This window comes from Beauveria bassiana (assembly GCF_000280675.1).
Source record: "Beauveria bassiana ARSEF 2860 unplaced genomic scaffold BBA_S00018, whole genome shotgun sequence".
In the NCBI taxonomy this organism is placed as follows: Eukaryota; Fungi; Ascomycota; class Sordariomycetes; order Hypocreales; family Cordycipitaceae; genus Beauveria; species Beauveria bassiana.
In genome coordinates, this window is record NW_007930853.1 from 296,875 (window position 1) to 321,449 (window position 24,575).

Below are 24,575 nucleotides of genomic sequence, written 5' to 3' on the forward strand. Positions count from 1 at the left end.
GCTCACACCGTCCGAGCACCTGGCCGTCGAGCATTGAGTTAATCATGCTGTCAATCTTTTCAATCTTGTTTCTTAATCCGAGTGGGCCTGTCTAACAGGGCAGCATACCATATACATCGCTCGAAAAGCGGTCCCAGTCTCAACAACACAGAAAAGATATCCACGCCGCGCTTCTGACAGAGGATGTTGCCTGGTTGACAAGTGTGCTTGAGCCCTATATGTCGAATCCACCAAAGTTGAGATAACTTGAGTCGAGGGATGCTTGAGTAGGCGGAGACACCGCAACGCTGCGCCTGATGACCCTTTTCAGCTTCGTGCCATACCAGCACTCCAATGATTACGGGACAGAGACACGAATCCGGCTACTCTATCTAGCTATGCACACCTAGGCCTAATCAGGGCCAACATCGGCCGCCAATGCTGTATTGCGAGGGTCCGGTTCTACTGCGATAGGCATTTCTAGATAGAGTCGTGAGACCTTACACTGCATACACGGTGTACAATGTTACCTATACTAGACTAGAGATAAATCACGCACTAAAGCATAGTATAGATATTATAGAGATAGTATTAGTTATTCTTTAATAATAATTGCTTTCAGAGTAAGACGCGTAGACGTTAGGTTCTGTTTTTCTGTGTTATGAATTATACCAAACTTGTCTTCAAATTTTTTTAAAAAAAAGCCTGTCTACCGGACATATAATACGGCTCTCGGCAGTTTCCGATTATATATCGCATGACGCTCACCAAATTGCCAAGCGACCAGATCGGTCCGAAGTTCCGAGACGTCTTCACTTATTACTAGGGACGTCCTAGTTAAAGAGGGCCTTTCGAATTTCAGGTTTCAGGTGAAATGCGTGGCTGCCAAGGCTTTGTGAAAAACTAGCTTCCGCATAGTGGGTTAATGGATATACAGCTTGTCTGCTATTAGTCCTTCCCTGTTTCTTGAAAGATAATTCTGTTAAGCTTATATCCGGGAACCCCGAAATTTGTAACGTCCTCTTTGAAATTCAAGTGGTCGCCGCGATGTTTGGCTTGATAAATTCCGACATTCCGTCGCCTGCTGACGCCACATAGGACTCCAACAGACAGCTCAAGCCGAGTATTCGGTAGCGGGAGACCAAGCCCGAATTTGGTCAGCGAGGCTGCCGCTCCAATAGCACAACATTCATAAGATACGGAAAATCGGCACATATGTAACGTGGTTGACCAGATAACCTCACTTGCGGGCTACACCCCTTTTAGGCCACCATGTTTAGTAAAGCTACACTAAAATAGAATATTATATAATAACAAATAGCTAAAAATATAATAAAAATAGCTTAAGTATAGAAGTCTTTTTATAAGAATTTCAGATTCTAAATAACTTTTACTAAATTAATATAATTAGTTATATTTTCTTAAAAAATTAAGCTTTACTAAAAAACTACTAGTGTTCCTTAATACTTTATTACTAATTTTAAGAATTTAAGAAGATTTATCTAAAATCTTTCATTTTTATTATAAGCTATTTATATAAGTTAGAATCTTATAATAAAAAATCTAGTCTTTTTAGTAGGTAACTTTTAAGTTAAAAAGTAAGTTTAAAATAAAAGGAGAAAAAAGAAGAAAAAATACTTTAATTTATAAAATATTATTAAGATTTTAATTCATTATTTTATAATCTTATATACTTAATAAAAATTATATAAAATATAAAGAAATAAGTAAAATATTATAATATTTACTAAAAATAGGCTTTTTTTTAACTTTTAGCTAATTATTATTATTTAATGAAAGTTGATCTATTTAAAGGAAAAGTTAAGTACTATAGAGTAAGCTTTATAGTATTTTATTATTAATTCTATATAGCTATTCTCTACATAGTTGGGCTAGAAAGTCTATTAAAAAAGGTATATTTCTACGTTTTTTAGTGGGAAGAGGTGGCCCGCAAGGGGTTGTGGCCCACAAGTGGGTGCCCGACGTTACTTCTCTGCTTCGTGGAGTGAGCGGCATCAACAGCGAGAGACAATTAGGAGAATTCTTCTCCATTGAACTCGATTCGTTTCTGGTAAACCTTGAATAGTCCTCATTTTGCAAGAAAAAAAAAGATAGCATATCCGCAGTAAACTTACATGCCTTTACCTTATCGGCGCTGTGAAATGCCCCACTAACAACTCAGCGCCCAGCCTTACCAGATGGATACCTACTTGAAAGTGGCGGCAAAAAAAAAAAGTTGAACACTTCCCCCGCCAGTGTCAGTTCGCTGCGCGCCCGCGCTTCTCAAACTACGTCGCCGGAGAAATTTTTGTATCAATTCTTTTTCGGGAAGCTGGCTCACATTCAGACTACAACCACAACGATACGCGCCGTACTGGGCGACACGCGTGACCCGACATGTCCAGAGGTGGCGGACGAGGCGGTGGTCGCGGTGGTCGTGGAGGAGGTCGCGGCGGCCGACCCAACGTGCCATGGGACACGGGCGACGAACCTGATGCGCGGCCATCAGAGCTCTTCCCTGTAAGCATACCCATTTTGCGTGCGCTCCCCCCCCCCTCCTCTCTCCCCAATACTAACCGAGTTCTCTCTGGCTCTCCAGCCCTACGAAGTGCCCACACCACGAAGCCTGACGACGACCGAGTCCAACAGCGTCCACTACATGCTCCTGCTGCGTCGCCAGATACACTCATCGCCGCTCTACACGTCCAAGCGCACGTCGCTGACCGACCCGACCGCCCCGCGCAAGACGTACGGCCAGTCGCAGATGAATGCCGTCTACGGCGTCAAGAACAAGGCCTCGCTCGACCCCTTCACATCCATGCCGACTTACTCGCAAAAGTTTGTCCGCGAGGAGCGTGCGCTGCCCGACTGGTCCGGCCGGCCCGTCTGCCGCGAGCTCTTCCCGCAGGAGCTCCTCGAGACGATTGACGGCGGCGGCGGCGGTGGCGGCGGCGCGGGCAAAAAGCGCAAGCTCGAGCTGTCCCGCGTGAGCACCCTGCCAAACGCGGAGGAGGCGTTTGGTATGTCTCTGCCCGCGGGCGACGATGGCGGCGACGGCGCAAACGGCCAGTCGCTGCTGGATAAGCTCGAGGCGCTACGTGAGGAAGACGCGGAAGAGGGCGAGGGCGACGAGGAAGACGCGCCGGGGGAGGACGAAGAGGATGAGATTTACGACGATGAGGATGCGGGCGACTATGACGCGGAGCAATTCTTTGACAATGGCGAGGACTTTGGTGATGAATATGGAGATGGTGACGATGGAGGGGAGGGTACTTACTGAGGCGGCAAAGCCATTCGTCTTGGTTGGTCTTTGTTTCAGATTACCGCTCGGGTTTTTGTCTTTTATAAATGGCGTATCGCAACTGCGGTTGCTGTATCTTTAGGGATTACATTCAGTGGTGGGAAAAGAAAAGAGGCAGTGCATTTGCCGACGTTTGGGCTCAGATTTGTATATAGTTGCAAAGGCCTTGAAGCCTTGGAGCCTGCTCGTGGCAAAATGCAGCTAGCCTTTTCATCAAAAGCACGGCGTTATGATCAATTAGTACTTTTTGAAACAGTGCACAAGAGCAGAGAGCGTTTTCACGATGGCTGTCCAGGGCTAGAGCTGAAAACTTGACAAGACATATAGCAACAGGGCACAGTTGCGGCGAGTTTTGAATTCCTGGCCAGAAATGTATGTAATCCATCATCGCTTTTTGGGCCTACTATTCATAAAAATTACAAGACACTTTATCTGCCATGCAGATTTGCTTCCAGATAATGCATGTGCCAACAGCCACCTCAGCTCATCCCACCGAATCCGACGTCTATTGTCCGGCTTGTGTCTTTCGCTTAGTTTGTCCCATAAAGTCCGCTATCAGTGAATCCAGCTTGGAGGCGGGATAGACGCTCTCGCGTATCCGCAATCTGACCGGCTTGGGCGACAATCGCGTTGCCAGTTTCTCGTAGCGCAGAGAGCACCTGGTTAAGCTGATCCTGAACGCCACCGCCATTGCCGTTCATGGCGGCATTGCGGTCTCTAAAGCTTCGAATTTGTTCGTATAGCCCATTCTCGACGCCAGGCATATCGCGCTCAATTTCCCCGCGATATTCGTCTAGTCGCTTCTTGTACTTTTCCACATCGTCGCAGATTCGATTGAAATAGGTGATGAGGTCCTGTGCATTGGACTGTGCAGATGATGCATCGGTGCCGTTGGAGGCGGACGACGGAGCAGAACCCGCGAAAAGACCCGTCTGGTGATAATGGCTAGGAAGCTTCAAGTTATCTGCCGCTTTGAAGGATAGCTGCGCGTCGCCAATATTCTTCTTCGTGACGTCTTGCAGGCTTTTGACAGTTTGAATGTCGCGGTTGAGAGCCTCTTGGACCATGCGAAACTTTGACTCGACGTACTTGACGTCATTTCCGAGCTGCTGAATATCCTTTTCGTGCTGTGGCATAAACTCGCCAATCTCGTCCCTCATTTTGATGACGCGCTGAATTCCCTTGTCTATGAGTGCCACCTCATCTTGGATTGGCTGCGCCAGGTCGTCGAATCGAGATCGCGGGCGCAAGTTATCGTAATTGATCTGGACTGCGGGGACTGGATTGGCAGTTTGCGTTGGCTGTTGACTTTGGCCACTGGGGACGTTAGACAAGTTGAGGGTTTTCCGTTGCACTATAGGTAACCTACAAAAGTCCGCCGGATGGCTTTGCTTGTGACTGTCCAAAGACAGAAGTATTTGTGCCTGTTCCTCCTTGCTGTGCGTTGCCAAAAAGTCCAGTGCCTGTTTGAGCAGGCTGCTGCTGTGTCGTCGTACTACCAAAGACTCCGCCGCCTGTTTGAGCAGGTTGCTGCGTCGTTATAGCAGCACCACCACCAAACAGGCCCGTATTTGTTGTGCTTGTCGTAGGTTGTGCAGCGGCTCCTCCACCGAATAGACTGTTGGTAGGTTTTGACTGCGACGCCACTGAACCAAAGACACCGCCAGATGCTGGTGTTGTCAGCGATTGCTGGGGTTGCTGCTGCGCAGAGCTTGCTGGCGCAGCGCTACCAAAGAGACTACCGCTCGCAGGTGCCTGTGTCGTCGTCGATGCTCCAAACAAGTTTGTCTTTGGCTGCGCACTCGCCGCGCCAAAGAGCCCGCCTGTTGTCGCCATCGCGCCGGCGGCGGTCGCGGTCGCCGCGTTGGAGTTTGTGTTTGTGGTTGCGGATCCAAAGAGCCCGCCAGTAGATTGAGGTTGGGATGAGGACGCGCTGAATTGTGACGATGGAAGAGCCAGTTGGTTAGCAGAGTCTCTGTGATTGCGCCAAACCCAAGGCAAAGTTGGCAAGCAAGCAAAGATTTGTGGTTTCTAGCGGCGTGTGTGCTGCAGGCACCAAGAGCGGGACTCCTGGGCCTGGCTGCCTCAGCAACTTACAGGGAGTTTGCAGCGCCAGTGTTGATTGTGAGACCGCCTGGGCCACTGGCTGAGCGCGCCAGGGACATGGTATTATTAGATCCAGGCTTTGAGTAACCTCGTTTGAGTTGATGCAGGTCTTTTGGTGAAAGGTGAATCGACCAAAACAGCTGTGGAACTACGAGTCTTGAACATGCGACCGTGCCTAGATAGCTGGGTACTTGTCCACGCTGGTGGAAACGCTGGCGAGGGTTGGTAGCATCCTATCAAGCGATAGTGCGCATCGCAATGCTCTGACTGCCCGGAGAAACAACGGGTCCGAAGAATGCACAAGCAAGCTTCAACACGCAACAAGCGCAACTTCAAAGACGCGGCATTGCAATCTCACTCTTTTTCTTAGCTTTATCCTGGCATTATAGTTTCTAACCGGCCTCGTGACAGGATGGAAATGGACGAGGATGACGACATTTACGTGCCCGAGGAGCCCCAAGTAGACTCTCACCAGGCTCAGGCTCAACCACCTGCTGAGACGAGAGCTGCGGAAGAGCTTGAGGAAGGCGAAGAGGAGGACGAGGGTGGTGCAATGGACGAAGATGATGATGACTCTGTAGGCTAATACATATTGCGCGCTACAAAATCTATTCTAATTTGCCTGGTAGGATATCGACATCATTACAGAACGAAAAGACGGCACAACAGCTGCACCTCCGACGTAGGACATCATATCCGCCCGCTACGGCGCAGACACGGTTCCTTCCAACAGTCGGTGCTGACCTCTCTATCATAGACAAGCAAAATACAGCGACATTCGAAACATCCCACAGAGGTCAGGGACAAATGATAGCCCAAGCAAGCCTGCGCCTGCAGCACCAGCAAAGGTGGAAGCGCAAACTCCATCGTCGACTGCTCTCCATGTGGCCGCTCCTAGCGCAGATCAGGCATCGGCGGCGGCCTCGAAATCGACCGTCGATATCAATGCCAATCCCATATATGCCCCAGTAGGCAAGCCGATAACACAAGTCAACATCGACGAAGGTGAGACAACGCCGCTCGAAGTGTGGTGGAAGACGAGGCTAACAGGGAACAAGACTTACCAGAGAATGAAAAGCCCTGGCGTAAGCCCGGGACGGACATCAGCGATTACTTCAACTACGGCTTTGATGAGTTTACGTGGGCGCTCTATGCAGCCAAACAAGAGAATGTTCGTGGCGAATTTGGGGCCGATGCTTTTGCGGTCAACAACAAAAAGATGATGGAAGACTTTAACAATATGATGATGATGGGCGGCATGGGCATGAGCGGTAATAACAACGCCGGAGCACCTGCGATGCCCGCTGCGGACGGTATGCCTCCCGAGATGCAGCAAATGATGCAGCAAATGATGGCATCAGGGATGGATCCATCGCAGATGGACATGAGCCAGATGAGCGCCATGTTTTCGGGCATGCAGAATGGTGGCGGCGCTGCTGGCGGCGCGGCGCAAGGCGGCGCTGGACAAAACTTTTCTGGTGGCTACGGCGGCAATCAAGGTGCATACGGAGGCTATATGCAAGGTGCTGGACGTGGACGTCGGGGGAGATGGTAGTTTCTCAAGCAGACACATGCATGCTGTTTGAAGCCAGGCTGTCGTATCCTACGTGAGGGGATACGCCTAATGGGCGACAACCCGTACTGAAATATCGACATTAGCGCAGAGTCACGGTGCGTGACTTTAAAAAGTGCAATTTACCCAACGGTCAATTTATCAATTCAAAACACTGAGCCCGATATTAAAGCTGCCATGAGTTTTCTGCCGCGTCACCGATACGTAATCAAGGTCATTACGTCGAGTTCCCTCTACGATTCAGTGATTCCCCAGTCATCAGGGTACCAGCGTGATTTAGTCCCGCAACACCAAAATCCTCGGTGTGGCGGTCGGCAGGAAAGAATCTTACCAACAAGTGAGCAGCCAGAGACAATGGCTGGACTTCACGTGGGCGTGCCAGTTGCAAGCACCAAAGCGTGTGCCAAGCCGCGATCAGGACTGGCGGTCCATGCCGCCAGTACATCACATCAGATGCACGCTCCACAGCAATGTCTCAACGGGTTCTCGCGGATCTTCCAGTGCATATAGTGCCTAAATGAGCCATATCAAGGCCTCCGTCACGAGAGGGTGGTCTGCGAGCATGTCACGCAGTCTCGCTGCCACCCAAAACAACATCCGGTGTCGACATCAGATGCCTCCAGCGGCCGATTGTGGCCAGGGTGCGCAACCGGTGTCGTCTAGCATACCAGCAGGGAGACTCGCAAAGAAAGATCAGCGATGCTAGGCTGAGAGCGGGAGCTGCTGATCAAGCTAGGTACACTAGCGAATTCACCTCAGCAACCCGAGTCATCTTGGTGGCGGCTTGATGGCAGGCTGAATGGGCGGGCTTTACAAGTGATCGCAAGTTGTTTGGACAGTTGATTGCCGCTTACTACAAGTTAAAGGATTCGAAGGAAGCGCTGGCTTTTGTGCAGTTCCCAGTCCCGCCTATAGCCAACGTCGGCATAAGCAGTGTCTAACTTTCACTCTCAAAGTGTCTATGCCTGACTTGGCGCCTCATTTAGATGATGCTGAAGGACTGTCGACCACAAGATCTGTATCGGCGAAACCTGGTCAAGATGCTCTTCTGCGGAGCACATCATTCACCGACAGACAGGGACTGGATCGTTGACCTTGACTTTGCATTCGAACTTGGTTGAGACCGTTCACAAACTATAGTTTCGCACCATTCAAATTGAACCAGCTTCCGAGACAAAATGTATGTTTCTCATGCCGCTCCATTCCTTGCACTTTGCTGAGCAGAACACCACATTGTACAAAACAGAGGAAGCGGCTTACATGTCATTCATGAATGATTCGTCAGCATCGATAACACGTCAAATCGCAATTGTGAAATGGCCATGAAAAGCGCCTGCAGAAGAAGCAGCGCTAAGTGCGTTGCATTGAAAAAAAGGCCGAGGCTACCATTTTGTGTGATGACCCGTGCCGTGGTAACGTGCGATAGGAATTCTACAAGTGGACAATACCTTCCTTGTTCGGAAAGAGTAATATGACCATGCTGAAGACAGGCTTCGAGCGTATCGATTGTGATTTTGCTGCTGAGCTATAATAAGATGAACAAGTGCTGCAACCTGTGGCTGCAACGAACGGGTGAGTAAAGACAACTTACAGTGTTCGGCCTTTTACTCAACTCTACGCTATGCGTTGGCAGGTCTTGAATACAGTTGCGGCTTCGCTGCTCGCGGGCACGGCAACTGCCAGCTATATCCATAGTCAGGGTCTTCCTGTCGAGAAGACTGTTACCCTTGCGAATGGCCAGGTCATTGACTGGGTCAAGCGAGAGATGCAGGGAGAGGTTGCGACACCCCCGGCTTCTCTGAGCAACGACCAGTCTCTCGACAGCATCAACCTCAGTAGCTTCAACGAGACTACGCGAGGTCCTGCCGGTACCGTGCCCATTCCCCGCAGCGACGGCCGGCTTCCCCGAACCAAAGTCGGCGCTCCGCACAACATCAACCGGCTCCAAGCCCGGCAGTACGCCGGCAAGCACTGGTACTCGGCCACGTCGCAGTCCGGCGACAGCCACGGGTCGTCTGCGGCGCTGAGCATGTTCAAGGCGTACGTGGCCAACAATGACGACTTTTCGCTACTGCAGACGGCCGTCGCGCGGCTCAACGTGCCCAGCATCGGCACGCAGACGGTCGAGGCCGGCTGGATCAACTACCCGCGGCAGACTGCGAACCCGCACCTCTTTACCTTTTTCACGACCAATGCGTACCAGGGCTACGGCGACTACGTGTCGGGCTGGAACACCGAGTACCGCGGGTGGGTGCAGTACGACGCCGAGTACTACCCGGGCATGGAGCTGTCGCCGCTGTCCGTCGTCGGCGGCGCGCAGCACGACCTGCAGGTGCAGTACCTGCTCGAGGCGGGCAACTGGTGGCTCGCCGTCGGCGGCCGCTGGGCGGGCTACTACCCGGCCGGCATGTTTGTGACGCGCGGCAACGGCGCGGCGTCGACGCTGGCGGATCACGCAGACTCGGTGGACTGGTACGGCGAGATTTATCAGAGCGAGGGCCCGCTGACTACGACGGACATGGGCAGCGGTCATTTCGCGGGAGAGGGCTACGCAAAGGCGGCGTATATTCGCAATATTCTCATTACGGGCGCGGACGATCGTGATGGCGATTATGATGGCAGCAAGGGGGTGATTGTCAGCGACAGCAACCGCTACTCGATTGACACGCACTTTCGATCGGGCACTACTTGGGGCAGCTACTTTTATCTCGGCGGTCCTGGCGCTGGTGGTGTTATTGGTGGTTGATGGAGCATTAACAAGGCGCGATGATGCTTTATTAGCCAGGAGCTGGTAGGGAATTATGGTTGTACATATGTTGGTGGTAAATGTATGTAATGTTGGATATGTTGGATATGTTGGACAGTACATAGTTTGATGCCATGTATGTTTGCATGGTATTTTATTCCAATGTATATATTTTAAGAGGTTTTTTAATGCTGTGTTTTCGTGCAAAAATTCCTTTTTTTTTTGGCATTCAGTGACACTTTTATTCGTTTGTACAGACCGAAGGTCTTTTCCCATCTAAGAGAGCAGCTTGCATCCTAACCTGTGGCCTTGACTTTGCCCACAGAACACAAGGTATTCCTTCGATAACCCAGAAAATCCATGCTTGGCTTGAAAAGACGGGAGCTCAGATCAACACGTCGTCTCGCACTCAGCTCAGCAGAACCCCATTTTGGTATCTAGATGATAGGTGACCAAGCCTCATCTTGTTGTGCCTGTACTTGCCGATCCTATATCCTGCACATGATATGCATCACGTACTACATCTATCAAGTGAGCTTTACTGTGTTGGAAACCTGCATTGTGCTTCGAGTTGAAAGCTAGGATGTGCAGGTCAACGCCCATGCCGACTAGTTATCACTTGAATCACTCAAAATCACAAGCTGCGGTGGTGCACATGTATAGGGTGGTGGCTTCCGTTCTTGATGATACCTTTCTTTGTCTTGACACGATTCATTCAAACTTTTTCTGTACTTTTTTTTTTCTCAAATCTCAGCAACTGATTTTCCGTTACAACAACCCCGCACTACACCTGCCAAGTTGCCGTGATAACACAATCGCGGCCCAACTCGTGGTGATTGGCGCCCGACAACTGCCGATGACTCTGAAATGGAAAATCAGCATTTTTAAAACTGTTACACCAACAACATGTGGTCATACTGTCAGAGCTTCGACGACCCCTTTTAAGCGCCAATAGACTAGACGAGTCGCCGAGTAAGATTTGGCCGAGGTGGTGTGGACGAGACACTTGGACTTTTGCGTTTTGTGACACAAGAAGCGATTACACACACGTCTCACCCGAAAAAAAAGGCCATATGGCCTAGAAAGTATTGGCAATGCGTCACAAGGTACAGGCAACAAAAAATAAAAACTCTGTTTAGGGTGTTGCTTTGCTCATCGCCTGCGTTCTGCGACAGCGATTGCTTTTATAAAAGCCACTAGGCGAGATTCTAAGCGCATGATGACAGTCCCACGCCGCACCAGGTGTCACCGGGTTTGAAGATAACCTCATCAGAGTACACTGCAAATGTCTTGAATTGCTGTACGCATCTACCCGAGAACAATCCACTAGTCCCTCTACAGAGTGTAGAGGTTCCTACGAACAATGAGTCAGGCTTCTACAACTGGCCTTTCGGCGGCGTCCCACATGCCCTTGCAGTAGTGAGTTGGTGCTCACTGCTCAGGTGGTGTGGTCAACGTGAACAAGCCTCCGGCGGCCACCCAAGTTTCCGGAGCGCCCATCGGAGGATGAGCTTGATGCGGCCAAGATTGGGGATTCGGTGATGCCAAGGATGTAACGGCAAGACAAGATGGCAGCCGCCAACTACCATCAGGGTCTATACAGAGCCATCCATCCAAAAGGGTACTACGCCTCCCAGAAGTCTTCCATATCTAAATATTTATTAATGACCTGTTACATACACACACCAAGCTTTTCGAGTAATCCTCCTACCAACCTTGGACCACGCGGCAAACGCCACGTACATGACAAGCCTTTTTTTCCGTCTCGTCCTCGTGGCTGTTCTAGCTTCCCACCAACTAACCCCCCACATCGCGAGTCAGCTTCCCAGTCGGGAAGGTTCAAGATATCAAACTCCCAAACAAGCTCATTTCTCGATCCTTCATGCTCTTTCAGGTCCAGCCAGACCTCAGTCATCTCACCACCACCACCCCCCCATTGAGTAACGTTACTCCATGCGACGAAATCACGGCGCCGAAAGGTATAGACCTGTTCCATCTCATTTGTTCTCGGCATCTTTTAGAAATCAAGCCCTACAGTAAGAGCGGCGTGATTTGAGGTAGGTCCCAAAATCTCTTTTTTTTTCTGCTGCAACACTCACTACTGGCATGCAAGCACGTGGATGTGCTGCAACTGACATCAGCCGGTGGAGGGCACCGCTTTTGGCCAAGAAATCGCACTGCATACTGGAGACTCTTCTGCGACACGCCACTCAACAAAGCTGGACAAGATTTTAAAGTAATAGCATAGTCGCAAGTCCCTAATGATTTGATAATCACACTACAAGGTCAGTCAATGCAGGCACACGCCGCCGACGGCCTCTCCACTCTCAGCATCTAGCTCCCGTCTCGGCCTTGCACCGGGCACACGGTGGAGGTCGACGAGCACCAAAGTACCGCGCGAGATGTAGAGTCTCGGCGCGCGTGTTTACAATACAGTTATTGCAATAACTAGTAAATTGGACCAGTCGTAATTGATTGGGTGCATTGCCTTGTGCCCATTAACCTCAAACAATGACGAATGGGAGCTGCGCCGTGTAGATACCCTTGACAGTATCGCCACGGTGTACATGGCCTTGTTACAACTCCATTCGCAACCACACCCCTCAAACGAGACTGGACGACGTCCACACGCTGGAAGCCTCGAGATTGGCCGTAGCAGAGATTGTCCGGTCTGGGGTGACTCTGAAAAAGGTAGCAGCGCACCGGATATGATTCAAAAGGTCTAAATGGCCCCCAATGTAAGCGGTCCAACGTCACATGAAGGACCATGAACCGAAATTAGTGGCAAGCGTTCCACACCGGCATTTATGCCACCAACCCATCGCGGGAACTGGTATGTGCCAATAGTCTGGAATGCACGTATATAGCCCGCCGGCCCCTCCCCGATGATCGCCCTCTTAGTTCAAGTCATTCGCAACTCAAGACACGCCTATACCAAGAGTGTGAGAAACTTCAACCAAAGTTGTTGCAAGAATGGCGTCTTTCATATCGTTGGCTACGGTGGCCAGCTTGCTTGCCGTGCTCCCCACCTCCATGGCAGCATTCAGCCCAGGCTCACGCAACAACGCATTCAGCCCAGGCTCACTGAACAACACGTTCAGCCCAGGCTCACAGAAAAACATTGCCATTTACTGGGGTAAGGACACTGGATTTGCGATTCTTCCTCGTCAAGATTCTGACTTGTGCCAAGGTCAAAACTCGATCAACCAAGGCAGCGGCCCTCTCGCCCAAAAGCGTCTTGGATACTATTGCGAGAGTAAGTATCATCACAACAGATGGTAGAATTTGAAGAGTCGAAATGACACTAACACTTGATGCAGACACCGATATCAACGTAAGCACGACACCGATAGTGGTACCCGCCACTTCATGAGGCTAATGACACATAGGTTATCCCGGTCGCGTTCATGAATGGCATAACTCCTGCCATCACAAACTTTGCGAATGCAGGCGATAACTGCACAGCGTTTGCTGACAACAAAGACGTCTTGAACTGCCCCCAAATTGAGTAAGTTGCACATTTCTGCACCCTGTTGCAGGACCCGGTGTCGGTTCGCTAACCACGTATGCCAGAGAGGACATCAAGACGTGCCAGGACAAACACAGCAAGACAATCGTGCTATCTCTCGGCGGAGCTACTTACTCTCAGGGCGGCTGGTCCAGCCCTAGTGAGGCCGAGGCTGCGGCACAGACGGTATGGGATATGTTTGGACCCGTGCAGTCGGGAAACAAGGTCAACCGTCCCTTTGGCAGCGCCGTTGTTGATGGCTTCGACTTTGACTTTGAGAGCACCACCAACAACCTCCCCGCTTTTGGTGCCAAACTGCGCAGCCTCATGGACGGTGCGGGAGGCAAGAAATTTTACCTGGCTGCTGCCCCTCAGTGCGTCTTCCCCGACGCAGCCGTGGGCGCCGCTCTTGATGCCGTCGCGTTTGACTTTGTCATGATTCAGTTTTACAACAACTGGTGTGGCGTGTCCAACTTCAAGGAGAACGCGACCACGCAAGACGCCTTCAACTTTGACGTCTGGGACAAGTGGGCGCACGGCAGCAAGAACCCCGACGTGAAGCTCCTGCTAGGCATTCCCGCGGCTCCAGGTGCTGGCGGCGGATACACCGAGGGCTCCAAGCTCAAGGCGGCCATCAACTACTCGCAAAAGTTTTCCAGCTTTGGCGGCGTCATGATGTGGGACATGTCGCAGCTCTACTCCAACAGTGGCTACTTGAAGGAGGTGCTTTCCGACATTGCGGGCGGCCCAACAACGACTGTCCCTCCTGGGACAACAACGACCTCAAGCCCGTGTACCACTTCATCTCCGCCTCCGTCCGGTGGACTGGATAAGTATGCTCAGTGTGGTGGAAATGGCTACAACGGTCCAACAGTGTGCAAGGCTCCGTACACTTGCGTCAAGCTGAGCGATTGGTGGTCGTCCTGCAAATAAACGAGTTCAGGAAATGAGGACCTACCCACGATCACGTACATAGTGTATGAGCTCTTTTGACTGGTATATAAATTTGGAGAAATGCAAATATTCGATTCCAAATGATGAAAACGATAAGTTGTGGTGACGGCCATCTGGGCTTGACTGCGCATCGTTGTCATGATGGCTGCCAACAGAGACAGTGTGGATAGCGATAAATACTGTGGATAGATGGCAAAATAGGTACGCGTCAGGAGAACATTAGATGCGCGTACATACGAGCCCCCAAGGTGAAAGGTGGCGCAGTCGCTGAAGTACCCTTCATCCACGTGATTTCACCGCCACAAGGGCTCAAGTGGATATGCCATCTTCGGGTCAAAAGATATTCGACAGCTTTCCTACCATGACCTGTCATGTCTTATATCACTAATGTTTTTCTTCTTCGCAAAATGTCATCGTCCTAAACCCATATTACAAGCGCAGATCGCAGGGTCCATGATCATCATATGCACTAAAAATAGTTTGCGCCGGTCTTACGGTCCGCGCCACCAGCCTCTCCACAGGACCACAGCCACCTTTTTTCTCTCCCCTGCGCCACCACCTTCACTCATTTGCAACAGCTGCCGCGTCAACAATGTGGGACAATCAATACCAAGTATGGGGGGGTGATCCATCACTTGAAATGCTGCCCAGCCGCCTGACCTAAACATTTTCTTCTTTCGTTTCGCTGCTCTCGACGATTTCGACTTTGTTTCTTTCTTGACCCTGCATAGCTGTATTTCGCAACCCAGAACTCCACGCTCGCGTCTACCCGACTCCCGTCCCCTGAACCGCCTTGAAAGACAGCGTCGCCAGAAGCATCAGCGCAGCAATTCATCAGCGCCTTCAAAATGCCACCATACTTGCCCGCATCGGCGGCGGCACTATCTGCACAGCTCAGCAAAGTCGAACAGGAGCTGCATCAACCTCAACATGCTGTTCTCGTCAGCCGCAACCTACAGCACCCCAACCACACACAGCAAGTAACACTCGGCGTCATCGCTGCCTACGTTGTCGTGATTGCTATTTTATGGAATGTTCCCTACATCAAGAACATTCTCTGGCCATTCAAGGTGAGTGCCGACCGGCCTGTTCTGTCTCTTTGTCATGGCCTCATCAAAACGACACAAAATGCATAATCAGCTCAGTGCTACAATGGTGAAAACGTCCTTTACTAACCAATTCTCTGCTATAGATGCTTGTCATTGCCTTTCATGAGTTTGGTCACGCCATCACAGCAGTCTGCACCGGCGGCCGCGTCAAGTCCATCAGCCTCGACCCAAACGAAGGCGGCGTCACTAAAATGGTGGGCGGCATCAGCGCCATCACGCTCCCGGCGGGCTACCTGGGATCTTCGATCATCGGCGCGTTGCTTACCTTTTGCGGCTTCAACATAGTCGCATCAAAAATCGCCAGCATCGTACTTGGTGTCTGCTTCCTCTTGACTCTTTGGTGGGGAAAGCGGGACTGGCTGACCATTCTAACTGTGCTGTCCGCTGTCGCCCTCTTGATCGCCTGCTGGTTCATCAAACACGCCGAAGCACTGCGATTTGTCGTGTTGTTCATTGGTGTCATGTCCTCTCTTTACAGTGTCTGGGATATCTGCGACGATCTGATTCTCCGCAAAGTCAACTCGTCAGATGCCAGTGTCTTTGCGAAGCGATATGGCGGCTCATCACAGTGTTGGGGAGTCATTTGGTCTATTATTTCCGTTATGGTCATGGCAGTTGGGATTGTTGCCGGGTTGGCTGCATTCTCACAGTCGTTTGCTCAACAGCAGGAGGACTCCAAACACTTTATCCCTACATAAGCTACGACGGATTTATTCAAGGGGAACCACACGATGAATTACAGCAAAAACACTATTCCGCAACCTCGACGGGACTGCGACCGAATGGATGGGACGTGGGCATTTTGAAGCTGACAAACCGGCCAAGACCCGGTACACAGCCAAAATTGCCGATCAGGATCTGGTAGAAGTCTGGGTTACTGATGCGCGCCTCGAAGTCTATGGCGATGAAATAGCTATTCTGCCATTACAGACTGCTAGGGAGGCGTCTGAGGAGTGTCAGCCAGGACTTTTGAATGCGCGACAAAGATCACTGGCTCGCTGGCTACGGTGGGACAGGCAGATGCATTCGGTGGCCCTTGAAAGAGGGCAGACACAAGATGGTGGGTGTGTGACCAGTTTGGAAGACTGCGTGACCACACTAGCCGCCATGCACACACATCATTGCACGCTGTTCAGTAGCGATTGCAAGGCCGGCTGCTGCTTAAAGGTCAAGACTAGCTTATTCATGCCGGCGCATGTCGCCTTTTTCCGTATTATTATACAAACTACCTAGTGTCACCCATGACTCGCAGCGATATAACAAATCCTAATGTACTGCGTGGACAAGTTCCAATCATCATGTACCAGATGTGACTATATACACGTGGAGAAGATCCGCAAAAATGTACCAAATGTAACTATATACAAGAGAAGGAATAGATGGCCACTGCTAGCAGCGGTAAAAGCTCGTTCTTATCACGCGCGGCGAACAAGTCGACCGAGAGAACGGCTTAAAAGCCCGCCGCGCTGCAGACCTGGTTGGCCAGCGGGAGGCGCTGGGCATACAAGTTTCCAGCCTCGGCTCTCTGGACGGCCTGATCCAGAGCGGAAACTTTCATGGTTTGCCAATTCGGGACCTGCTTCATGACGGCGAGGAACTGGCGGGTACTGCCAGCCGCCGACATGTCGGCAGCAATGTCGGGATAGTACTCGGGGCGCTGCTGAAACATGCCTTTGTTCCAATTAATTTTAGTATTTCCAGTTTTTAAAATCTAATCAAGATGGGGGGCCAGATGTCGTTTACTTTTTTTTTTGTTGTGTGTGTGTGTGTGTGTGTGTGTGATTTCCTTCTTGTCTTTTAAACTTACCAATACTATCTTGGCCACCTCCGACGAGATCGTGCGGGTAGTTCATCGAGGCAGGAACCACGGGATTGGCGTAGATGTGTAGAGTCGACTCCTGCAGCGCGGTGCTGATGACGGCCAAGCAAGCCTGGCGGTTGAGCCCCTCGGCGCGGACTTGGCCAATGGCCGCGGCCGCGTTGCGGCTCTGCACCGCGTCGAGGCCCGGATAGGAAGAACCGCCGCCGCCGCCGCCGCCGCCGCCACTGGGAGGGTTGGAGCCGCAGTACTCGGCGCCGGTACCGCAGTAGCCGTACTGCGAGCAGCAGTATCCGGGCGCGCAGTTGGCGCTGCTGGAGCACTCTCCATATAGAGCGACGAGCTCGTGGGGCATGGCTGCCGCAGTGGAAATGAGCGAGAAGAGTAGAAGCGAGGGAGTGTACTTCATTGTGACGAGTAGTGGTCAAAGTAGGGACTAAGACTTTGAAGCTGTGATTTACCTGTCAAGTAGTCTGCTCTATAAGTTGAGCTCAAAGTTGTTGTCAGCAACTGAGAGAAACGAAGAGTAATTTATACAATCAACTTCTTCGACCTCTCGGCACAATGGAGACCAACTCACAGACCATACCTACTGTGATTCGTCTCCGGTATAGTTGCCATTATGGATCAATCCTCTGACAGTCGTCCTCCAAGTGCTACCACTATTTAGGTTTCGGCCATCGGACAAAATCGACATCGGTGAGGAACCAACATGGCAAAAACCGTTAATCCCGCGGACGGATTTGGTAACGTTACAGGGGGGGGGGGGGGGACTCTTTCTCTATTGGGAGTAAGCGGGCTTCCGAACCGTAAGCAGTCAGCCCTGTTCAAGACGGCTGCTACCCAAAAAGGAAGGTACAATTTCATCTACTATCGATGGGGCTGACGGAAATCAAGCCTCGGGTGTAGATTAACAAAAAGGCATGGGGAAAATGGTTCATCTCACGTCACCCTTGAACCCCGATATTGGCACAAATACCGCCGAAGCTAGCAATCCACGCATCGTGTCACGATTCTTGTGTGTTTTAGTCATAGTGTCACATGCTTTTCTTTGCGTTTCGATCTTCTCATCCACAAGCCATGGGGGAATGCAAAGCAGGCGCCAAATGCGAGCCGCTGCCAGCCGGAACTCGGAAGGTATCCCATCCTTTTCTGCTTACTGTGGCAAGTCTTAGTGCTTCTATCCAGGTTATGTGGAGTATTTCTTTTGAGTGGTGTAGAAATCCTATGAAGCCGGTCAGGCCCGCTGTATCTTCCTCCTTGATACCTCCGCGTTGCGTCCATGCCCCGGGTTGATTAGATCAGAGTGACAGACGCGACCATTTTCATTCGGGGGAGTGGAGATGGTCGGTTCCTGGCTTGTGGAAATTGTCTCTTTCAAAAGGCCGGCGGAGATATTCGTCTCTCAGTCGGGATCATCTCTGGTCTGATCAACGCCAGCCTGGAGCTGGTGCCCTTCCATCCACCCACAGTGTCAGAGGCCCCTGTACACATCCTTTCGTAGTCGGGCATCGCATACTTGATCATCCATTCCGAGTCTAGAATCTCCTTGATGGTGCATCGCTGCTCGGGCCTGTACAATAGCATCGATTGCAACATGGCAAACAGAGCCTTTCTCTCATCGATACTCATTGTCTCTTTGTGTCTGAGACGCCCTTCCTGCATAGCATCACTAAATCTCGAACAAAGTGTACGGACAGGATCGCTATTGGTTCGGATAGGCTGGCCATCTCCCGTAAAGTAATTGGAGCGCGCGTCCCACTTCTCCCACCATTCATCAGGCAACTTTCCAAGCGCTTCGACTTGCAGAGACGTCACGGCATCTTCAGTAGGCCAGTACATGCTGAACAGGGGAGTCCGGGCCAGAGTGCCCCAGACGCTGCAGGCGAGGGTCCAGATGTCGCTTGAGAACGACTTTGGCTTCGTTGGCTCGAACCTAGCCTCTGGTGGGCGACAATACTCTGGCGCGCAGGACACGAATTTCGATTCTTGCAAAGGACGGTGTGCCTCGCCAAAGTCGGCAAGATTGATACGCGCGTCCGACAGTGGAAGCATGTTGACTCTCTCCATGGGAAACCAGATGGGCATAGTGACGACGTGCGGGACTCCCGGGGGAATCGGTTTGTTGCCGAATGTTTGAAGCTTTTCTAGTTCCGGCTCTCCACAGTGCTCCAACAGCTCCTCTTCAGACCAGAGATGACATTCCTATGGGAGCCTTAGCAGAACATTACCCAGATGAAGGTCTGGATTCGGTCAAGTCAGTTGGGCAGCAGGATAGTAATTAAGTACCAGCACTTGCCTCCGTGGACGAATCCATTATCATGTAGGTAACCAACTGCAAGAACCAATTGAGCCGCGATAGCACGCGCAGCGGGCAGCCTCATTGGTGCATAGCATACATTGTGTTTTGCCTGCATGACGCTGCACCGTGTTACTTCAGTGACCAGACACATGTGGGTGCCGTGCGGGCCAATTACGTGAAATGTGTCGAGGAGTGTATGTATCATGCCGCGGCCCGAGACGCTGTTGGCACCGTCACCATTGGCCACGGGCAAATCTCTCAACAGAGATAGAATCTCAGACTCGCGCGGGCTCATGTCCGCCACGCAGACCTTGACCGCAACGAGCCGCTGGAACCTCTCATCTCGCGCAAGCCAGACAGTGGAATAGCCGCCGTGGCCAAGCTTATTCAGTACTTTGTAATGACCGCCCAGTCGATCGCCAATAGCCACTGGATGGTAGCCACCACGGACATATCCGTAAAAGGATTCAGCATCGTCGTATGCGTGAAAACGGACGCCCGAGTCAGAATCAGACGTCTCAGGCAATGCACTTCCTTCTGGAGATTGGGTTGCTGATCTGCTCACAAGGCGACGTGATGACAGCCGATGCGTCGCTTCGAATCGAAAGGAGGTGCAGCGGAAGCCGCAACATGGAGATGCATAGGAGGCATTCAAGGAATAATGGAAGAAGCGACAGCTCCACGCCGCAGTAGATGCTGTTCTCATCGCCACTGGCTCAGTGGTTCTGCAGATGGTCGGACAATGTACCAGTTGAATTGTCATGACCTCAGCCTGGTTATCAGGGCATCGATTTATGTAAGCTTCACTCAAGTCAGATTCTGGTAAGCATATGCACTTGTTTTGTATTTGTCCCCGTCCAGAGGTATTTTTCCCGGGCGAGTATTACTTTTCTCCACGGGCTTCCTGGACGCTGAGTCCTTCACAATGCGGCCAGTGTCAGCGTTCAGCATGACAACCTTGTCAGATTCCATTAGAATTGCTAGATGGTGACTGACCATCACAATCGCGTACTCCTAAAACTTTTTGAAGATGATTTGCTGCATGAGCCTTTCAGTCGCAATACTATATGGTTGCTATACTCATCAAGGTCTAGCAAATCTCCCTCCTTTGACGTGTAGCCAAATATGCTCTTGGTGATGTTCGAGCTGATTGCCAATAGAGAAGGTCAAGGTCCGCTGGAATCAGACAATCGCATAGGAGCATTACATCAGCAAATCAATCTCATTAGAGTTGTCATATCGATCCAGTCACTGAGATCTACATCGGTGAATGAGGTCTACACCGCATTTTCATCCCCTTCGTCACGCTCTTCAACAAACACGACTGGCATACCCAGGGCACCTTTCAATATATCCTCAACGATATATCCTCCTGTTCCCGCACTCAGCATCCCGTTCAAAGCTTCGGCAGCTGCCTTCATCGGACCCATGTTCGGTACATGGCCTTCGGCTCCACATGCTAGCATGAAGATGTAGCCTGTCAGGGTGGTAAGCTGGCTTTCATTCTCAAGATAGTCTGGACCAATGATTTGCCTGAGCTGCGAGTCGCATTGATCGCGCACAGCGCGGAACAGCCGCCAGCACCAACGGTGCATCGTCATGTACGGGAACGTGAACTCAATCGTTTCCGCCTGTAATGTGTTGGCCAACATCTCCGTCACCTGACCAAGCGAGATGCGGGTTTCTTTCGTCGGCTGGCGCGACGAGGGTTTCAAGCCGTTTTCAATCTCGTGTCGCAATTTCTGCTTTTCCTTCAACTTCGTCTCATCTCCAATTTGGCCCAGGACGGTACGGCCCGTCTCCTCATCCGTTTCCAGCTCAAACGCGCTGAGCTCAATGATGCGGTTGACTTGCTCGCTCGTGAGCACAATATCGCGGTCGTGACCGTATCTCTCTTTGAACATGGTAGCAACCGGCGCGTTAACTTTGAGGCCACGGGGCCCTGCCTTGGACGCCAATGCACGCCCTTTTCGCCAGTTCTTGCTCAATGCAGCTGCTGAGACTCCCATTTGCAGACAATACTTTCTGAACTGATCAGCGAGTGTCCGCGGCTCGTCCCCGCCCGCGTAAAAGCTCTCCATTCCGAGAATCACCTTTGCAAGGTCCATGTCTTTCCATCGGTTCGCCAGCAGGCCATTGCTTTGCAGCGCATTGTATAGATGCCCAGCATATTGAATGGAGCCCCATGCATCCGCTACCGCCATACCGGCCTGTCGATAATTAAATCGAGCTTGGTAAAGTACCAGTCCACAAAGCACCGGAGACATGCGAAAAATGCGATGAAGATCTTCTTTGCTGGCCTGGACACCTTGACGTTTGAGAGGCTCTTCCAGAATTTGGTGAACGGGGTCTTTGCCAAGCCATAGTATACCCTCGCGTAGAAGCTTGATGTTTTGGTCATTGGAGGGCGCCCAGGTTTGGAGCTTGGCTTTCTCATGAAATTCGAAGTACGCTTCCAGATCGTTGACGATGAAATTGGTATGTCCCTTAAAAATTCTCCATCCTCTTTCAATGTCGGGACCAAGTGTGTAGGTCACGTCGAGAAAGACTTGAGCCGCAAATACCATATAAAATGGAATCCGGCCGTTCTGCACCAATTCCTTCATGCCACGCAAAAGTTCGTCGTGAACTGGCCATGTTGGCACTTTGAGAACAATGGTGATCAAATCTGTGAGGACAGGCGTCAAAAGGGCGCGATCATCATGAAACTTGTCCGCGCCTGACTTTTTGGTACGATCGCTATTTGCATCAAACGTTGCTAAAAAGCCATTATTATATAGAGGGATTTTTCCCGGTTCGAGGACACCTTGGAAGCCTTCCAACAGGCGAAAAGACATGAGATATGTTTCGTTGGCCTCGTCGTAGGTGTCATAGTTGAAGTTGTCTTTGACGTTTCCAGTAGTCACTTCCGAGACCGAAAATCCGTTGAGTAGACAATTTACCATGTAGCATCTTTGTATGCAGTATTTGAGGCCGCCGTGCATCTCAATTAGTGGCAGAACATCCTCAATCATATTGCGGACAAGTTCAACAACAGTATTGGTAGTGACAGCCGCAGGGACGACATCGAAGCCTCCAACTTTGAAGAATTCCCAGACTGATCTGATACTTGCCCTGGCTTTGTTCATGTCGTTCATAAGTACTCGCAATGCGAAGATGGCATCCTCAAAGGACGTGGGAGGTTCTGCAGCATAGTCGACCGGGTCGGCCGCGGGTTTCGTTGGTCTCTGGATATTTGGAGCAGACAAGAAGGCTTCTGACGGTTCGTCAACAGTGAGACCAGCAAATCGGTTCTGAACAGTATCGCCTCGATTAGAAGACTTGTCCTTATCCGGGAAAGGCATAAGCGACGTGAGAATATCTCTGACGTGCTTCAGCACTGCAGCAAGTCAGGTGTGCTTGTCTAGCTATCATAAACGGGAATTCATACCGTCGACAAAGTTTTCATGCTTTGCATCGACCTTTGGGTCGACACTGAAGCCTTCACCGTCGAGCTGGGCTCCGAAGCCAGCGCGCGCTGCAATGGCACGATCAAGGGTCGATTGAAACGACAAAGGGACAGCAATGGCCTTTTCGAGAATGTACTCGGCAAGCACCGTAAAGTCACGGATGCGAATCACATATTTGGTAGACGTCGCGACGGGTTTGCTGGAGGCTTTCTTGGCCTGCTTACGCGCCTTTCCCTTGAGACGGCCTCCGTTTGTACCGGCCAGGCTGGGCGGAGCTGACAGGTTGCTTGTATTGAAGCCTGCTGCCCTTGCAGTCGACGCTAGCCACGAGGCAATGGAGTCAGTGTCTTTTTTGTATTCTAAATACGTACTGACGAGAATATTGGGTAGCATGGTGGCGTGTTGTCTGCACTTTGATGATTCGTGAATGGGAGATGCAGGTTGCACAACGACTTCATTTAAGATGAAAGCGGGGCACTGCCGAACTTATCATGAACCGTGATGTTTGCAGGGTGCAATTAAAGGGCGATTTCGTACCATTGTATATTACAGCGACAGTATGAAATCACAATTAGAGTGGCAGAGAATTCAAGTTTTGCAATCGCAGTGCCAAGAGGCGGTCGATTGTCATGAACTTGTGCGGACGGGTGTGATGAAGCGGCATGCTGTGTTGCTTGCCCAAAGTATTCATTCTCAATTATTCCAGTACCTATGTATCCTGTCGAATTTGTTTGTCCTCCTTTTTGCCCTTGTTCGCTGTCAAGGCATCGGCGCTCACTCTTGGCAACGGCGAGGAGGCAAGCACCAGGCAGGAAACAGCAGTGTTGCATTGCCGCGATCGGCGCATTGCTCAAGCCAGAATTCGGCAACTTGCCGCGATCGGATGCTAAAGCCCAAATGGCAAATGGCGATTGTTTGATGAGCCATACACGATGGATTGCGACAAGGACAGCCAAGACTATGACTTGTTCCCTTGCAAGCTCGCACAGAGATAAGCAGTGGTTGAGATATCAATTCACAAACAATTTGAGCGAAAGCAGCCTGAAACACATCACCCTTTAGAGTATCAAACGCGCCGATTGAGCGGCTCAAGAACAGGCGGCCTCAGCTGCATCCTTTGCTGACCGGTGTGCAGCGTCTTGCAAAGATGCCTGTGTGAAGAAAATATTGACAAGCTTCTGCTACATTCAATCAAGGCAGCGTCTGGCCTCTGGCCATCGAGACGCTTCATACCCTGTGAATGCACTGGCCCGATGCTCCGTCATCCCATGACAGTCCGGTTCTGGAAGAAAAAAAAAGGGGGGGGGGGGGTGGCAGCATTACTTGTCTGCCCTCCTTTGCGAGCGTCGAAGAGAGAAATTGAAAAGGGAGAAAAGACATGAAAAATAAAGAAAAGATCTTGAACTCGATCGTCGCGAGCCTTGAAAATCATCATTGAAAACTGTCATGCCTCGGTATCTGTCCTATCCTTTCACCCGGATCAAGACGATGAGTGATTATGTTGGTCATTGATTGATACATTCGGATTTCACAGGTTCGGGGGCATAACACAAATAATTGAGACCTGTTTCCGGGAGAAACAAGATGAAGAAGAAACAATAATCCTTGATGGTGCACTATGGGGGTTACGGGGCACGCGGGGCGAGCAAAGCTTGGCTCCGCCCGGCTTAATTTAGCTTGCAGCACAGCGCCGAAGTGGTGGGGCCGGCTAGCGAAGCCGATCGCGTGG

At 50.9% G+C, this 24,575-nt stretch overlaps 9 protein-coding genes across 9 annotated transcripts; 5 read left to right on the forward strand and 4 right to left on the reverse strand.

The window, feature by feature from the left end:
• Positions 1–2,376: 2,376 nt before the first annotated feature.
• BBA_06293 (DNA-directed RNA polymerase III subunit RPC7, putative) lies at positions 2,377–3,259 on the forward strand (the record flags this gene model as incomplete). Its single annotated transcript, XM_008601390.1, has 2 exons — positions 2,377–2,499; positions 2,579–3,259. The coding sequence occupies 2 exons, from the start codon at positions 2,377–2,379 to the stop codon at positions 3,257–3,259; spliced, it is 804 nt and encodes a 267-aa protein (XP_008599612.1).
• A 551-nt stretch (positions 3,260–3,810) lies between these two features.
• On the reverse strand, positions 3,811–5,445 carry BBA_06294 (nucleoporin NUP49/NSP49; the record flags this gene model as incomplete). The annotated part of the gene is made up of 3 exons (XM_008601391.1): positions 3,811–4,597; positions 4,650–5,213; positions 5,378–5,445. The coding sequence occupies 3 exons, from the start codon at positions 5,443–5,445 to the stop codon at positions 3,811–3,813; spliced, it is 1,419 nt and encodes a 472-aa protein (XP_008599613.1).
• A 353-nt stretch (positions 5,446–5,798) lies between these two features.
• BBA_06295 (Fip1 domain-containing protein) lies at positions 5,799–6,941 on the forward strand (the record flags this gene model as incomplete). The annotated part of the gene is made up of 4 exons (XM_008601392.1): positions 5,799–5,963; positions 6,016–6,068; positions 6,144–6,391; positions 6,445–6,941. The coding sequence occupies 4 exons, from the start codon at positions 5,799–5,801 to the stop codon at positions 6,939–6,941; spliced, it is 963 nt and encodes a 320-aa protein (XP_008599614.1).
• A 1,639-nt stretch (positions 6,942–8,580) lies between these two features.
• Positions 8,581–9,705, forward strand: BBA_06296 (protein of unknown function DUF239; the record flags this gene model as incomplete). The annotated part of the gene is made up of 1 exon (XM_008601393.1): positions 8,581–9,705. One exon carries the CDS (start codon positions 8,581–8,583, stop codon positions 9,703–9,705), a length of 1,125 nt encoding a protein of 374 aa, XP_008599615.1.
• Positions 9,706–12,678: 2,973 nt separating this feature from the next.
• Positions 12,679–14,146, forward strand: BBA_06297 (chitinase-like protein; the record flags this gene model as incomplete). Its single annotated transcript, XM_008601394.1, has 5 exons — positions 12,679–12,841; positions 12,896–12,961; positions 13,026–13,039; positions 13,095–13,213; positions 13,279–14,146. The coding sequence occupies 5 exons, from the start codon at positions 12,679–12,681 to the stop codon at positions 14,144–14,146; spliced, it is 1,230 nt and encodes a 409-aa protein (XP_008599616.1).
• Positions 14,147–15,015: 869 nt separating this feature from the next.
• On the forward strand, positions 15,016–15,974 carry BBA_06298 (uncharacterized protein; the record flags this gene model as incomplete). The annotated part of the gene is made up of 2 exons (XM_008601395.1): positions 15,016–15,237; positions 15,360–15,974. The coding sequence occupies 2 exons, from the start codon at positions 15,016–15,018 to the stop codon at positions 15,972–15,974; spliced, it is 837 nt and encodes a 278-aa protein (XP_008599617.1).
• A 752-nt stretch (positions 15,975–16,726) lies between these two features.
• On the reverse strand, positions 16,727–17,504 carry BBA_06299 (peptidase M23B; the record flags this gene model as incomplete). Its single annotated transcript, XM_008601396.1, has 2 exons — positions 16,727–16,947; positions 17,084–17,504. 2 exons carry the CDS (start codon positions 17,502–17,504, stop codon positions 16,727–16,729), a joined length of 642 nt encoding a protein of 213 aa, XP_008599618.1.
• Positions 17,505–18,472: 968 nt separating this feature from the next.
• BBA_06300 (protein kinase domain-containing protein) lies at positions 18,473–20,396 on the reverse strand (the record flags this gene model as incomplete). Its single annotated transcript, XM_008601397.1, has 3 exons — positions 18,473–19,300; positions 19,531–19,934; positions 20,285–20,396. The coding sequence occupies 3 exons, from the start codon at positions 20,394–20,396 to the stop codon at positions 18,473–18,475; spliced, it is 1,344 nt and encodes a 447-aa protein (XP_008599619.1).
• Positions 20,397–20,674: 278 nt separating this feature from the next.
• BBA_06301 (uncharacterized protein) lies at positions 20,675–23,239 on the reverse strand (the record flags this gene model as incomplete). Its single annotated transcript, XM_008601398.1, has 2 exons — positions 20,675–22,776; positions 22,828–23,239. The coding sequence occupies 2 exons, from the start codon at positions 23,237–23,239 to the stop codon at positions 20,675–20,677; spliced, it is 2,514 nt and encodes an 837-aa protein (XP_008599620.1).
• Between the last annotated feature and the right edge of the window lie 1,336 nt (positions 23,240–24,575).